Source organism: Cygnus atratus, chromosome 3 (assembly GCF_013377495.2).
Source record: "Cygnus atratus isolate AKBS03 ecotype Queensland, Australia chromosome 3, CAtr_DNAZoo_HiC_assembly, whole genome shotgun sequence".
Classification (NCBI taxonomy): Eukaryota; Metazoa; Chordata; class Aves; order Anseriformes; family Anatidae; genus Cygnus; species Cygnus atratus.
This window is the reverse complement of record NC_066364.1, coordinates 79,744,194-79,759,977: the sequence shown is the minus strand read 5'-3', so window position 1 is coordinate 79,759,977 and position 15,784 is coordinate 79,744,194. Positions and strand designations below refer to the sequence as shown.

At 38.7% G+C, this 15,784-nt stretch overlaps 1 protein-coding gene across 1 annotated transcript in view; it reads left to right on the top strand.

The window, feature by feature from the left end:
• Positions 1–15,784, top strand: part of ARID4B (AT-rich interaction domain 4B) — an 89,831-nt gene that overhangs the window by 20,805 nt on the left and 53,242 nt on the right. Inside the window, 3 exon segments of the mRNA XM_035559696.2 lie at positions 9,343–9,453; positions 14,097–14,162; positions 14,764–14,854. Of these exon segments, the coding sequence (XP_035415589.1) occupies positions 9,343–9,453; positions 14,097–14,162; positions 14,764–14,854 (268 nt within the window).

Here is a 15,784-nt window from a genome sequence, read left to right as displayed (position 1 = left end):
CATATGCAATATGGATAAGACATAAAATAAGAGTGGCAGAGAAAATGTAGACAATATTATGGAAATAATAAGCAGTGGAATATACTGCCTACAGAGAGTGTGGAATATTCACTCCTGAGTTTAAGAATAGATTTGACAGACATCTGTTATGAATAATACAGTTAAAATTATCCTGCCAAGAGGAATGGCCTTGATAACCTTTTATGTGTAATTAAGTTTGTTTCTTGTTACCAAGGATCTCATCCATCTGAATTTAGTCTCCAATAAATTGGTTAGATTAAGTTATTGTAGTCTCACTGTAGGTATTTTTTAAACTCATTTTGTTCCTGAATGTCCTGTCCCTGGCTGGCAGTTTGACATCAGCTGACAAGGCAGCAGTTGAGGGAGCATGAACACCCCCCCCCCCCCCCCCCATAATTTCTTGTGTTGCTGTATGGCATTCGCCAACTGTACACCAGAACCTACCGAAAGCATGGTGGTATACAATGGCTATCTGCTATGGACACGTTTTCTGTTGATCCCAGTGCAGTGACTATATGTATGTTCCTAGTTCCTGAATGTTTGCATTTGAGCATAGCTTCCATGTGTGGATCTGTAACTTAACAGGTAATCTGTATTTAGGATGGATTGATTAATCAGTAGGAAAGATATGGTGTATCTTCACTTTGTTTCCTATTTATATTTTTAGTTTTGCGTTGGATGACAGTTGCATGTAGCTTTGACACTACTTCTGATACTTGTTTGACATTCTCCTAGTTAGCAAGAATGGCAACACCAAAATTGAAATGCTACATGTGAATTTTCACCTAAGTAATGTGTAATTCTGTGACAGTTTTACTTTTTAATGTGATGTTAAGAAAAAATGCTTTATACTGCTTTACAGATCAGCTACAGTCATGATCTGTACAACCTGCATTTCATATAAGTATAGAATACCATCTTAAATGCATAGGGTTTCAGAATATAATTTTATCAAAACATCTTTAAACATTACAAATCAAAGGAAACCATAGCTGTAGTTAGTGACTTGACTTGGATCAATGTTCTAGAAATTTGAATTAGTACATGTTATTCCTTCAACTTTGCCTTTCTGTTCTAATCTATGAATAAAAATAAATCCCCCTAACCCCCCCGCCCCCCAACCCTTGCCAATGATTAGTTTAGGAAGATTTGTTCTAAGTATGGGAATAAACCAAGGCAAGACATTTTCTTTTGTGTTTGAAGAAGAGGCAGCCATGGTTTATGGCCTTTTTTTTAAGGCTCTGTTTTTCAACTTGGTATGAATTTGTGCTCAAAGTTTTGGGCAACAAAATATTTCAAAAGTAGATGATAATAAACAGACGCTTAATATAGTACAGTTTCAGTGTGTGGGGGGGAAGCGACATTCTTAGATAAGGATCTGATTTTAATTTCTGTTTGCCGTTCCTGTTCCTGCCATCAGATTCATTATTATTTTATCTGAAAGCGTTGTCATCTTTTCTCTCGACCAAAATGACAGCATTTTTGTAATCTCAGATAGGTTTGCTGTAGAATACAAACAATTCCTTCCACATTTATAGATTTCACTGTTTTGTATACTGTTGCACTGAATCTTTAAGAACTAACTTATTAAAAAGAAAACAATAATTAAATTGTCTTTGATTGGAACTAGAAGTATTGCCAAAGAATTATCAAATTGTTTTAGAAAAGGTGGGTTTTTAATTGATTTTATTGACTGTTTTTTCTGGCTCCACGTAGTTCTATATTAGTCACTTCATTATGTTGCTTGGGAACAACCTGGACTAGTTTGTTTGATTAAACTATCAAATCTTTGTTCCAGTCGATTTGGAACACAAGCATATCATTAGCTTTTCTTCTTTTCAATCCTTTGAAACATCCCAAATTTTCCACACTTTAAACAGCATTTCTAGACAGATTTGTGGCACGCTTTTAAATCTGAGGCAAGTTACCCAGATCTAACAATGTAAATAATGTTCCTAAGCATTATCTGAAGCTTTTAACTTTTAGTTGGAAAAAAGAGTGTTTGTCAAGAGAGAGACTTTAACTAACTTATATTCAAATGTAAAACAGATATCAAGGACAACATTATTACTAAATTATTTTACCATCTAATAACAAACATGTAATTTATATATATATATATACACATTTTTTTCCTAAAATTCGTGATATTTGAATACCTTTTTGATTCTTGTTCTAAAACACATGAAATCAGAACAGTCATTAAAGTATCAGTGACTAAAAGAGAAATCTTCTTTTGAGAAGTTCCTTTTAGAAGTTAGTTATTACTTTTTTCATCTTTACATATGCAGAAACAATGCTCAGACTTCACTTGGGACATACAGAAGTCGCAAAAAAGCGTGGCGGACCAAAATTAGTGAAGTTGCACCATTTGTAGTACTGCACTCTAATGCTAAATAGTTTGAATATTTAGCTAAACCTTACAAGAGAATTGCAATCTGGTAGCTATGGCGATGATTGACTTGAAAAAAGATTTTAGATTCAGCAGGATAAACAGTGGAGCAGACATTTGAAATGTCTTTCCTTCATGTGGTCTTTTGGCAATGCAGAACAAGAGAAGAGACCTACATGAGGAATTTAAAAGAAGTGGGATTAGTTTTGGAGAGTACAATTGGTTCTGGAGTATTTGATTAAATAAAACATTCTTATAGAGTGAAATGCTATATTGATGGGGAAAAAATGAATACAGATTTCCATTCTGATGTCTCAAAGTACTGTATAAACATCAAATCCCTACTCCCCTTTGGGTAAGGTATGCATGAGCCACATTTTGCAGACTTGAAAGCTGGTATGTACCTGCTGGGTTGCATGGATGTGGAGGAAGTCTGTGGGCAAGTTGGAAACAGAATCAGAATTCAATGATTTCATTCATTGTGTGTTTTTTTTTTTCTTTTAGGCATAGTCATCTTTATGGAATTGTTGTTTAGAATAAAATGAGAATTTAAACTTTAAGTGTTTGGAAATGACACTACTCATTAAATTTCTGGATGGAGAATGTAGTTGCTCTTTGGGTATAATTAGGATAGACTGATTTTTAAATCCTTTTCTTTGAACTATTTTTCATTTTCTGCGTTGAGTTAAATTATTTGTACAATTCTATATCAGTTTAGCAGAGTTCTAAAAAACAAAAAAAGTACCAAGGTTACTAGTTCCATAGAAATCTAACTTTACACAAATTAATACAGAAAACTCATTTTGCATTTAAGACTTATATTAAAAAGGAATATTGCCTGTTGTTAGTGGATTAAACCTCTTGGTTTGAGTCTCTAGGTCCTTCGTGATGTTAGTATTTGTAAATCTTTTCCACATAGCTCATTTTTATTTGGAGAAGAAAATCAGCTTTTGTGTCTTTTCGAGTCTTTGAGAATTGAGAATTAGCTAGGTGTGGAACACATATAACTGGATAATTTGAAATAAAGGAAATCTTCCCTTTGCACTTGTCAAGAACACTAAAGCTATCAGAAGTTGGTTTATAACTTCCAGACATCTGGCGACTAGCTTCTGCTAACTTCCACCTTAGTAAATAAAAATATGAAAAAACCTGTTTGCCACACTTGTATGATGCTTGCTTACGAGACTGGTGAGGTGTTGTTTGAAACTTCCTGTAGATTCTCAATTGAAACAGGTTTCGCTACAAAAAGCCTCTATGCTCCTCTCCTTTTAATTGAAAAGTGTTCAGTTTGATCTTGATGTTGTTATCCTAATTTTGATTTACCGGTAAGACATTGATAGCATTGAGTAGTTTTCTTCATAAACGTCAAAATTTCTAGTTTCGTCTTTCTCAGAACTGTACAACAGCAACCAAAAAAAAAAAAAATCAAGCCAAAATCTGTCAGCCAGAAGTAAATTTGCCTAAACCTCTCTCTTCCCCTTGTGCTTTCACGTAATAGCCTTTCCATGTAAAAGAACAGCACTGCCCTTCATTCTGTGCTGTAGCTTGCAAGTTTCCAGAAAAATTAATCCTGCTTCCTGTTGCAGTGTTCTTTTTTTTAGTCTTCTTGGCTTCAGTCTTTTTCTTTTTCTTTTTTTTTCAAATGTTGCATTCCTCTCTGAGGAGTTACGTGCCTCAGTAACAGTTTTTTTTAGAAAGGTTTTTAGAAAGGTTTTTAGAATTTTTCAGAAACGTGTTGCTCTGAGGATAGGAGGAATGTATTTGAAATCAGCTTAGGTTATCTGCCAAATTGAGTACATTAAATATGGCACAGTAATAGGCTTTTCCTGAGTGGCTGCTGCCCGAGTGACAGTTGACTGTCCTCCCAACCACAACAGGTTGAGTTTGTAATTAAGAATGCAACTCTTTGCTCACACTCCGTGATTTTGGTTATTTAAGAGCCTGATTCTGCAGTGTGTGGGCAGGTCTCTGCCACTGGGTGGAACTTAAGGCAGTTTGAAAATATTTAAGCAAATAATCTTAGCTATAATCTTCAGTGAAGTTAAGTATCTTAGTAAGTGGGGAGAAAGTGTTTTAATGGTTTGTGTTTTTTTCCTGATTTTCATGAAAATGTTTCTTCAAAAGTTATCTGTGTGAAGCTGGATTTACCATTGTTACCCCCAAATGCTGTTCTTCTGAAATCTGAGGTTTTTCAAGCCATCGTTGCCCCCGAACTTTCTGACCCCTTGTTGACTGGCTTTAGGGTGCTGCTAATTCTGCAGGACGGAACAGGGGTTTGTCATCAGCCACGTGAAACTTTGGCTGTTCATGAGAAGCTTTAAGGATCTGGCTGGATTTTGCTCTGAAGTAGTGGGGTATTACTGGTTGGTTGTTAATGTTAATTTGGGGGACTTTAGTTGGAATAGTAACGTGTGTGATGGTCCTGCTGGCAAACTGGGTGTTTCCATCTGGAAATAGGGCAGATGCACAAACCATGAGAGAGCACTTTTGAAAGAGAACTTTTAAACAGAGCGTGGAGGGTAGAAAAAAGTATTTCCACTGTTTCTCTTGCTTAATATGAACAAGGAAAAAAAAGTAAGGTATTGAGCTTTTTTTTTTTTCTTTTTTAACCTAAAGATTTAATTTGGGTTCCTGGCAGGGGAGAAGGCCTTTAACAGGCTTTCTGTAAACCTTGGTTATTGAAAACAAACATGTTAGATTTCAATTTGAAAACTAAAACCAGTCATTACTTTTTAGTAGTTTGTGGTTTTTTATTTTCTTGAAAATGTTTCATTAGTTTCCTGATTTGGGAGCTTTGTAAAGTGGATAGGCCCTGCATTTTGAATGTTTAATACAAGATGCAATCCTGGCTTTTTGCAAACTTTGTCAGAGAGACAAAGGGGGAAGGTACAGGCCCAGCTTTCTCCTGGCATATTAATCTGAAAGCAGTCCTGCAGGCTTTCCTCCTAAGCGTGTCTGCTGTGTTTCTAGATTGAATGCTTAATCTTGTTTTCATGTGGTTTACTTGGAACATCCTGTGTGCGGTGCAGAGGAATACAGATGAGGAGATAGAAATAATGCATTCGCACACGGTGTATTAGAAGCACTTAGAGGCAGAGGACAATGTAAAGAAGCTTTATCAGCTGCTGCATGGCATGACAGACCTCACAAAGGAATTCCAGCACAGTCATGCAGCACGGCTGAAAGAGGTGTGAGGATGATTTCATCCCACGTAGTCGGAAAATACCAAAACGTCCAGGAAAAAAAAAAAAGACTCGTCCAACCGAGCTCTGGAACAGCCTTGAGGGGTATGTAAAAACACGGAGCCAGCACTTAAACGGCTGACAATCAGAATTTTTTGGGGAATTGCTTTGCAGGAGGCTGGCTACCCCCCCCAGAGCCCCGCGTTAGCCGGGCGGGAGCGGCCGGGAGGCCTCCCCGGAGTCGCCTCACGGGGCCGGGCCGAGCGCGGCGACGAGCCCCCGGCCACCCGCCGCGGGCCGCCAGAAACTTCTGGCAGCTTGGCGGCGCCGGCCCCTCCTCTCGGCGCCGCTCTTAAAGCCGCAGGGCCCGGCCCGCCCCGCCACCGCCGCCTCCTGCCGGCCCCTCGGCGGCTCCGGTGCCGGCGCCCGAGATGCTGGGGCCGCCAACGTCCTCGTCTGCAGACGGAGCCTCGCCTGCCGGGGCTGCCTGCGCCGGGGCGGCCCCGCGCTGCCTCTCCTCCTTCCCCTGGCGGAGGTGGCGGCGCTGATTTCAGGGTGCCCCTGGTACGAGGTTACCGGATCACGTTCTCAGCTGGCAGCCGCGTTGTAACGTGCGCGGTGTGTTTCTGGTAGCCGACGCTAGGAAGCAGAGAGGCTGAAAGCACGTCCTGCCAAAGCGTGTCAGAGTGAAACGGGCGGGGATGCGTTGGCTCTGGGTGTGAGGGTGTCGATTAAATGGCGTAAGCACAAAGCCGAGAAGGAATAACAGGAAGGTAAAAATAGCCGCGTGCTTATTTTTAATCTCCATCTAATTTTGGTGGAATTGACTGAAACCTGTTTGAGAACAGGTGACTCATCTAGAGCTGGTGAAAATGACAAAGTCACAGCACGGATTAGATGAAACGGATGCCAGGCTTTGATCATCGCTGTTTGCATGTTGAGTTTGCCTTCTCCATCACGCATCACGTCTTGCTGGTTGTTTTAATTTGCCGTTTTCAGCTGATACTATCAACCAGAATGAGGGAGGTATTTTGAAAAGTTCAGTTAGGCGATTTAGGGGAAAAAAATCATTTAATACGTCTTTCAGTGGAATGCTAAAATCACAGAACACTTTCCTAGGTGCATCCATTAAAGATTTCCAATGGCAATTGGATATTTTAAAATGTCTAAATGATTCATAGTGGTTAATAAAGAAGTGTATTTCACTGGTATAAATATTTATGTCAAAGCCACTCTGATACTGTATTTCTAGTACGTACCTACAGTGGTTAAGCAAATGGTCCATATGTTTGGCATTCCTCACAATTACTCTATTTACAGTGCTAAATATTAACTAATGCCAGTGAAAGGAGTTAGCCATTGTAAAAGTAGCTTCAGGAGGTTTAGACTAAGGATCAAAACTAACTTCTGGGGGAGTAACAGAGATCAATTCTTGCAGATGTTTGTTCTTCACATGAATTTTGGAAGAAACTTTTAAAAGTAAGCCATAATAATGATAAGTTAATCACTAGTTGTATTGATTAAACTCTTCATAAAAAAGAAATTGAAATCCTATTTTGAAGTTTGTTGATGTTGTGGAGTTGCCTGTTTCTCATCCATAGACTTCCAAACAGTCAAAGAATGGAGCTTCAAAATGTTTCTTCTCTTTATTTTTATTTTTTAATTAAGATTCAGTAGTAGTGAAGAAAAGGTATTTTTTATTTTCCATAAGCTAAACCTAACATTATGACTCTGTCCTCGAGATCATCCTTGAGATCATTTGTTTGGCTGTATTGGGAGGTATAGACTGGTACTGACGCAACCAGCTCTTGCAGTGTGTGTTTATGGGAGAATTCTAGCTACAAGCATGCTTAGAGCGATCTGTCTTAAAATAATCTCGATAGTCTACACTTCCTATGAAGTTTAGAAGATAACTGACATGAAAGACTATCAGCATCGTAGTGTTGAAGAGTTTCTTCACTAAGGAATGGGGAGATCAGGAGGATGCTCCCCTCGTAGAGCTTTACTAACTTTGCAAGAGAATCTGTTTTCCACTGTTCAGATTTATGTTGTGTGAAACAGTCAATTGATCTACTGAGAGCACTAAGCAAAATCAAGTTTATCACCATCTGAGTCCCTGTCTCAGCATCCTTCCAAGAGGAGTAAGTAAAGCACTTCAGCCTGCCTTGAAGGCAAGTACTATATTTGCACTGTTACAGAAGCAAGAAGGAAATGAATTTCTGAATCCCAGCGTTGTTAACAGCTACCTATTTAATCTCAGTTGAATTTTATTGTTACTAAATCTGTAATAGAAATGGATATGTGTTCATGGATATACTACTCTAGTGCAGTCAAGCATGCATGTGGAGAGGGAGAAGGGGGGCTGGGATTCATTAGAGCATTCATGTTTCTGATGATCTTGACGGAGTATATTGGTGACAATCTTTTAGTATTCTTCAATATATTTTATTACCTTAAAATGAGTGTTAGGCTTGAATGAAGAGTCAAGATAAAATGTTATTAGTACGGAGTTAACATTGTAGCAGCTCATGTCACTTGATTTCAAGTTTGGCAAAACTTACATTTCCCAAAGACAGACATTGAAGTATCCAGGTACCTACTTGCCTGCCTTTACTTGTGTCCTATCAGAGCTGGAAACAGCCAGGGGGAGCTACCTGCTGTTGGGTGCAAACAGCCAGGGACATGCACAGCCTCAACAGTAGCTTGGAGAGCTATAGAGGACTGTGTTATCTCCATATTCTTCCTGCAGAGAGCCTGGATGTGCCAGAGTTGCCTCTTGTAATCTGTGCCTGAATCTTTAGGGGTGCATAGACATCACATGGGCTTAGGCAGGGGCTTAGATCTCTCTCCAAAGTTGTTATTTGGGGCTGCATGGAGGCCTGCAGCTCTTGGAGATGTAGCTCATTGCTGTTGCTCATCTACCCTGTCTTCTGTCTTCTGACCCAGCTTCTACAAAGTGATCCAGAGAGGTGGTTCTGCTACCTCCTCCCGCGGATGACACTACGAGAGGTTGGGTGAGAGGAGATGGACCTCCTCTGAAGGAACAGAGCCTTCCTGAGCCCACTCATGCTAATTGGACTCTTGTTCTACCCCTGCCCCCGGAACGTTTATTTCCCTCCTTCTGTTTCCCTATTTCGGTGTTACCTGTTCCTCCTGTTGCTCGTTGCAGAACCTATTCCTTTGTCTGGGCCCTTCACTTTTGCTGTGGATTCATTCTATCACCATTCTCCTGCTGTACTCTGTCCCTCAGGACACGCTCCTGGCAAGCATCCATCCACATAATTTACTTTATTCAAGAGTAAAAAAAAAAAAAGTCTCTCCAGAAATGTTCTACTTAAATCAGGCTCATTTTTCATTAGTATTTGAGAGAAATAAAACAAACGCCACTGTCTTCAAGAGATGCCTCAAATCTTGAGGCAATTATAGGAGAAGGTGGAAATGCTTGGTTGGCCTTCACCATTAGAGCAGGGCTGGCTGCCTGCTGCATCCCCTGGTGGTGCAGAGGTTGGAGGTTTATGCGGTGACTTGTTGCAGACAACCGTGGTGTCAGATTATTATATTTACGGTAGTCGTTGCATGAGTTTAGTGCTGCACTCTGTGTTTCTACTGCTGGGATACACATATGCTGTCAGGTTAAGTTTTATGGAGCTGTTTTGTAACGCTGTCCACAAAAAGCTAGCGTGACGATGATAGCTGTATTGCCAGCGGCCAGCAATTAAAAAACAGTTGTTTTCCTTTCTGTTCCAGGCCATTGATGAGCCTCCCTATCTCACAGTGGGCACTGATGTGAGCGCTAAGTATAGAGGAGCCTTCTGTGAAGCCAAGATCAAGACAGCAAAAAGACTTGTCAAAGTCAAGGTATGTGGTTTTCCTGCAAATACTTTTGGGAAAAGAAGTAACGTATGTTCAACATAGTCCTTTTCTTGGAGATGGCAGCACAGCCTTTACAATAACAATAAGCGTATTTTTGTTGTGGGGTTGGGAGGGATTCCCCAGGGATTCCCCCCCACCTTTCCCCATGCAATTAGATCCATTATGTTTCCTTCACTGCTTTGTCATCTGTCTGCCACCAGGATCTGTGGCCTTCAGTGCCATAGGCTGACTTTAAAGTAGTTGCTGTAAAATGACAAATGTAGGTTTATGTATGGAACAATGTCTTTGGGAAATAGATGAAGCTTCTCAAAAGTAGATTTAATATGGTTTCTTTTACTTCAGGAGCTCAGGTCACTGCCATTTTGCAGAGGCAACTAGATAATGCTTCAGGAATAAGATGAAGTCCTGCTGTCTTTCAACAAAGACTTGGCGTATTAAGTCCTACGGAATAGCAAGCAGGGAATCTCACCTAATCTTTACAGTTTCTAGTTAATGACTGACTGAATCAATATAAGCCACATGCAGTAGAAATAAAAATTGTGGGGGAATGTAAGAGACGTTTTAACACCCATTGGGAATTTAAAGTTGTTTGTCTGGTTATTTGTTGTTTGTTCATTTAGGAATATTAAAAAATATTTTAGCTTGTTTTTATTTTGCAGTAAGTCCATGCTGTAAAAAGGCCTTAGATTTCAGTTTGGATAGTGTTGCCCTAAAAGCTTCTAATCTGGGAGCAGGTACTATTTTTCTGCTCCACCTCTTAACCTTATACAGAGTTATATCAGAGCAAGGATCAAAAGTACTTATAAAAAAGAAATTATATTGTTGCTCTGCAACACAGTTATACTGGCAGAGTATTTTTCTTATCTACTGTAAAAAGAAGTGAAAAATGTGTGCCCTGTGAGTGGAGGTAACATGTTATAGGAGAGTCTCCATTATAAATTGTTGTGCCAGGCTTGAACCTGCCCTCATGCTATGGCCAATTTTGCCTATACTATGTGTAAGGGCAGACTGCCTCCAAAAGCCCTGATGGAAAGGATACTGTCACTTATGTGATGATTAATGTTGACTGTAATGAGAAGATGCTAGTCTTAAATCTGACGTCTTTAAAAAGCCTTTAGAGCAAATGAGTGGTCTTCTCATTTCATTAGTCATAGCTATTAACAGCATGAGCTGGTTTATGTTTTACAGCACCATTGAATTTAAGCCATTAAGTAGTGGTATTTAGGTGTGAAGTGTCAGTATTTAAGTACAGGAATTGTGTTGTGCCCAGATCGGTGAAGTCCTAACTACTACCAGCTCTTTATAGGACTTTCAGCCCACCTTCTTATTCTTAGATGGCCACTTGCACTTTTGTGGTGTCCATTGAGAAATATTTTTGGATGGATTTACTTGCAGCTTGGTGACTGCAATGTTTTGCAGCAAGATCTTGAAGTGTAGCTGAATTTTCAGTCTGAATTGCTTATGGAGGCTGTGTCTAAAGTCTTGCAGGAGGTGGAAGAGAGAGAGGGAGCCTTCACTATCTGTTACTGCATAACTTAGGGCAGTTAAGCACCTGTACAGTTACTCCTTTGTAGAGTAATGTGTGTTGTGGTGTCATGGTTTGTGGTTTGGTGTGGGTTTTTTGTTGTTGTTCTTTTGTCTGTGAGTACAGTATCAATATCTCTTTATTCTGATTGTCCTGCACCAGTAGTGTATCAACCCTAAGCTTAAGTGACCCCTTAATTTTTTCCTCTTTCTGGAGGGCGCAAGCTTTTTCCAGTATTAGTCTAAGCAGAATTCTTACTATCAACTGTACTTTGGAATTTTGATAGTTTATCTGCTACATTTATTTTCCACTTGTTTAACAGACTTTTTCCTGGCCCCAACACATTATATATCTTAGTCTTCTTTGTATTGGGTGCTCCCTCTTAGTTGCCAAAAATTCAGTTAACTTCATAAGAGAAATTTTAGTTTGAGCCTTTCATTTAAGTTTCAAAAACAGTTGCTCTGAGAAAGGAGGGTAGCAACATTTTTTTTTTCCTGGTGTCGAGTTTTGTCATCTTCGGGAAAGTAAAATACACGTAATTACTTCACCTTTTACTTGCTTTCTTCATCTGTCAAATACTGCTTCCTGGAATATTTTGAGGTGTGCCTTCATAATGACTCTTCCATCAGCAACATAATTTAGTAACTTTTATTTAATGCAACTCAAGTGCAATGTGTTTTAACACTTCATTGTCAATAGATGCCATACTTCACACTTACATGGTAAAGAACTTTACATTAAACAGTGTATCTTCATTACACATGTTGCCATGTAAAGGAGTAAAACTGAGAGTTGCCTGGACTCGTGAAAAGTTTTGAGGACACTACAAATCTGACTAAAGAACACAACTTTTGGTGTTACTGGTAGGCCACTCCCTCTTCATAGGATCGGTTAGAGCTTCTCTTAGTTATTTAAACCAGTTTATTTTGACAGTGTACTCTAAAACACAATTAGCACCATCATCCCCACCCACCAGTTGTATTTGGGCACCCTGCACAGAAATTTCAGACGAAACTGTTTTCAGTGTCTGTCTTTATTAAATAGAAAGTAGCAGAGCATCTGCTACAAAGAGCCTTACCAGGACTGTCCTTTCAGGAAGGTGAAGAAAAGGGAAATTCCACCCGAATCTAAACAGTGTGATGACCTGCTGGTCAGATCTGATTTCTGCTAATACCCAGTAAATTTTTTTTTTTAACTTTTAAAAATATGTTTGGAAATCTCAGGAAGTGAAAACTGTTGGTATCAAAATCTCTTGAAAAAGAGGCACGTTCCTAATAAACATTTTAAAAAGAGAAAACGTTCAGGAATACACAGTAGTAATTTGATGTGTTCTCCTTTCTTTTGTAGTACACTGTGGCTGGCTCATGGTTTTGGATAGAGTTTCTTTATGCTGTGAAACACATTAAAGATAATTACAGAAAATTAATTAAACCAGTTGCCTCTAAATCAGAATTGATACACTGGTTGTTTCGTCTGAGTGACCACAGGTGTCAGATTATTTTGCATCTAAACTTTGAACTTTTGATTTCTAGATAAATCCCCATCAGGCTGAAGTTCAGAAGGTTGGCCCTTGCTCTATTAATCCCTGTCCAGAATCTTCTGCGTGGCTCTCAGTTTACAAAGTATGACTTGTGTCTGTTTGTCAGACAGGAAGTATTTACCGTCCGTAGGTGGGATGATGCAGCTCTAAAAAGAACATACTTTCATAGGTATTGCTGTGGTTTTAACAGAAGATGGACAAGATAACTACTTCATGAAGTAACACCTTGAGGGTAGTAAAGCATTGTAGTGTGTTTATTTTCTAATCAGCCAGTCAAGGTAGGCTTTCCTCAGTCCTGGTTTTAGGTGCTATTCTCAACTGTTTGCCTTCTTGCAAGGCTTACAAAACTCCTAAACTTAACTCTTGAGGAGTCAAAGTAGGAGAAGTGGTGTTAGAAAACAGTATCCGTTCTGAAGCGAACTTCACCATCACTGTGTTCTGCACAGGAAACCTCAACTATAGCGAGAACATAATTTTGGGCACCCTTGTGAACCAAGTTCTCCAACTTAATGTAGTATTACTGTTAGCTATTGTGAGTACTAAATAAAACATCATACACTTAAAGCAAACAAGTGTGCTCTGGTGAGCTTTAGAACATCATTTGTGTGTGTTAATAAAATGTGTATATATATGTAATGCCAGAGTTTTCTCAGGGTTTCCCTGGATTTTAAAACCAGAGTGGGGATAAAAAACAAACAAAAAACTTCAGGTGCATAGATCCTTTGACTTAGTGTGTGATCAAGTTAGTTCAGAGTGAAATGAATGATCAATATCTGTATCAGATGCTGCAGGTAATGTAATCATAAATTTGAATTTCCGGCTTATATTTTCCTGACAGTGTGTGCTGGGTTAAAGACACAGCCAGTGACTTGTGAAAATGCCTCGGAAATGCTTGCAGGCTTTACTTAAGTTTTGGAAGAATGAAAATTTAGCAATCCGGACATTTATTTCCAGTTACTAGCATCTCAACGGCTAGGCTGACGTTAACTGAAAAACTGGAGCATTCTGTTTGGGTTTTTCATTTTGTTCAGTTGACAGCAGTGCCCTGTATGTTTTCACACAAGTCTTTCAGCAGTACGTGAAGAAAATGCACTTCAACCAGCAGCAGTAGCAAAAAAAAAAAAAAATGCACCATGATATGGGTTTAGATATAGGTGCTAAAACTGTTTGATTTCAGACCATTGAAATGTAAATGTTTCTGCACAGTTATTTATGCTCCTAAGTTCTGAAACTTCATCCTTTTTTTGCTGTGGTACTAGAACAGTACAATTCAAATCATTGACAGGTGTGCAAGTATTGTTTTGAGCTGTTAAACATTGTTGGTAATCTATTGTTTGTCAGTTCCTTTGGTGGTAATAGGTCTGTTGTGAAAGGTAAAACCAGTTTTGGTAACTAAGAAATTGTTTCCTGTTGTTTCTAAAATATATGAATGAAAGTTTCAGCAAGTGAAATGATAGTGGTGACTGATTGCATGATGAGAGTAAGGGAAGGACTATTGACATTGCATGTGCTTATGCTGCTCAATTGTATCAAGTGATTGTCAGTTGATTTATATTTTTTTAGGTAACTTTTAGACATGATTCTTCAACAGTGGAAGTGCAGGATGACCACATAAAGGGTCCCTTAAAGGTAATACATTTGTTTTATATTTTGTGAACACTTTGAAAAGCATTCTTCAGCATTTGAAATAAATGTGTATGCGTAGTATGAAGTGAAAGAGGAAGGTTCATTTTATTACCTAGGCCAGATAGTTTTGTGAAGCATGAAAGGTAATGCTGCAAAGCTAACGTTGGTATATGCTTCCTTTTCATGCTAATTTTTTCCTCTGTAGGTAAAGGGGATACAGCATACTGGCTGATGCAAGCCTCTTTCGTCTTCTTGGCCTTAAAGCTAAGAAGTTTGGCTGGCTCTGATTTTTAGTTACTGTTGCTTTGGAAAACTCGGCTGGAGGATTTGATGGGCAAGCTCTTATACAAGAGAATGACATCACTCAGATTGGTTCTTGTTCCCCACCTGCTGGCAGGAAATAATCAGCTCAGTTAGTTGGCTTATTTTAGTGGAATGAAAGAAAGAAGTTTTAAGGAGTACAAGCAGATTCAAATGAAATTGAAAAGGTGTGGTATATTTAACGAAGTCTATAGAAATTTAATTCTGTTTGATGAATACAGAAGTGTAAACTTCATTGTCTGTTTTAGAACCTGTCTGGTGCTAAGTGGCTTTTACATTTTAGGTGGGAACTGTTGTGGAAGTGAAGAATCCAGATGGAACTTACCAGGAAGCAGTGATCAACAAATTAACAGATGCAAGTTGGTACACTGTAGGTAAGAGAAATAATTATGTATTCGAATAAAACTCCTGACTTAAATTAAGCCAGTAACCTGTATTTTTCTTGGACATGTCTTAAACAAGGTGAGAGAAATTTTTTGAAGACCCTTATATAAGCATTCAAAGTTTGCATTTAAAAAAAAAAATAATCAAAATTTCTTTCTTTGGGTTTTTATAAGAAACTTCACCCACCACAAGGTGAAATTAGGATGTAAGATACAAACTTAGTGAGCTGCTGTATAATTGGGTACTGTTTAGGTATTTAATATGCTCTTATTAAATATTCTGAAGCAAAGTATGTTGTCACACACACTTGCACAATTCAAATTGCAATACATACTTTTCCCTACTTTTAGACTTTGCCCTGACAACTACTCCTGTGAAACCAGAGATACAGCTTGTTTTTTTTGGTGTTTTTTTCATTTTAAGTCCTTCTATTCATTTTGCCTATTCTAGAATATGACATTTCAGGCTTTAGATGATGTATCCACGTGCCAACAAGCAAACCTTGGATCTATTTATTTATTTATTTTTCCATAGGTTTTAGAGAAATGGGTTTACCCTTTGATGCTATGTATCAGTAGATAAATCTTGGGGAGAACTGGTCAGTGGTAGAATGATAACATATATTCCATCTGTGCACTGGTAATTTTAAAGCTATTGTAGGAAGTGACCTGTTTCTTGAAGTTGTGTATTCTTCTCCTTGATAGATAACCAGGACTTGGGAAGATGAGGACCAGGTCTTGAAACCTTAGCAAGGTTTACTTGCACCAGGATACTAAGGGTTGTTACTGCTAAAGTGCTGTTGAACAACTAGGGAAAGACTAACTTTCCCTAGCCTTAGTCCTTTTAGAAAGGAATAGAGCTGTGAGTTTAGATACAGTCTTCCAGGTAAGTGCTACAGAAAATACTTGTTTTCCTGTTGG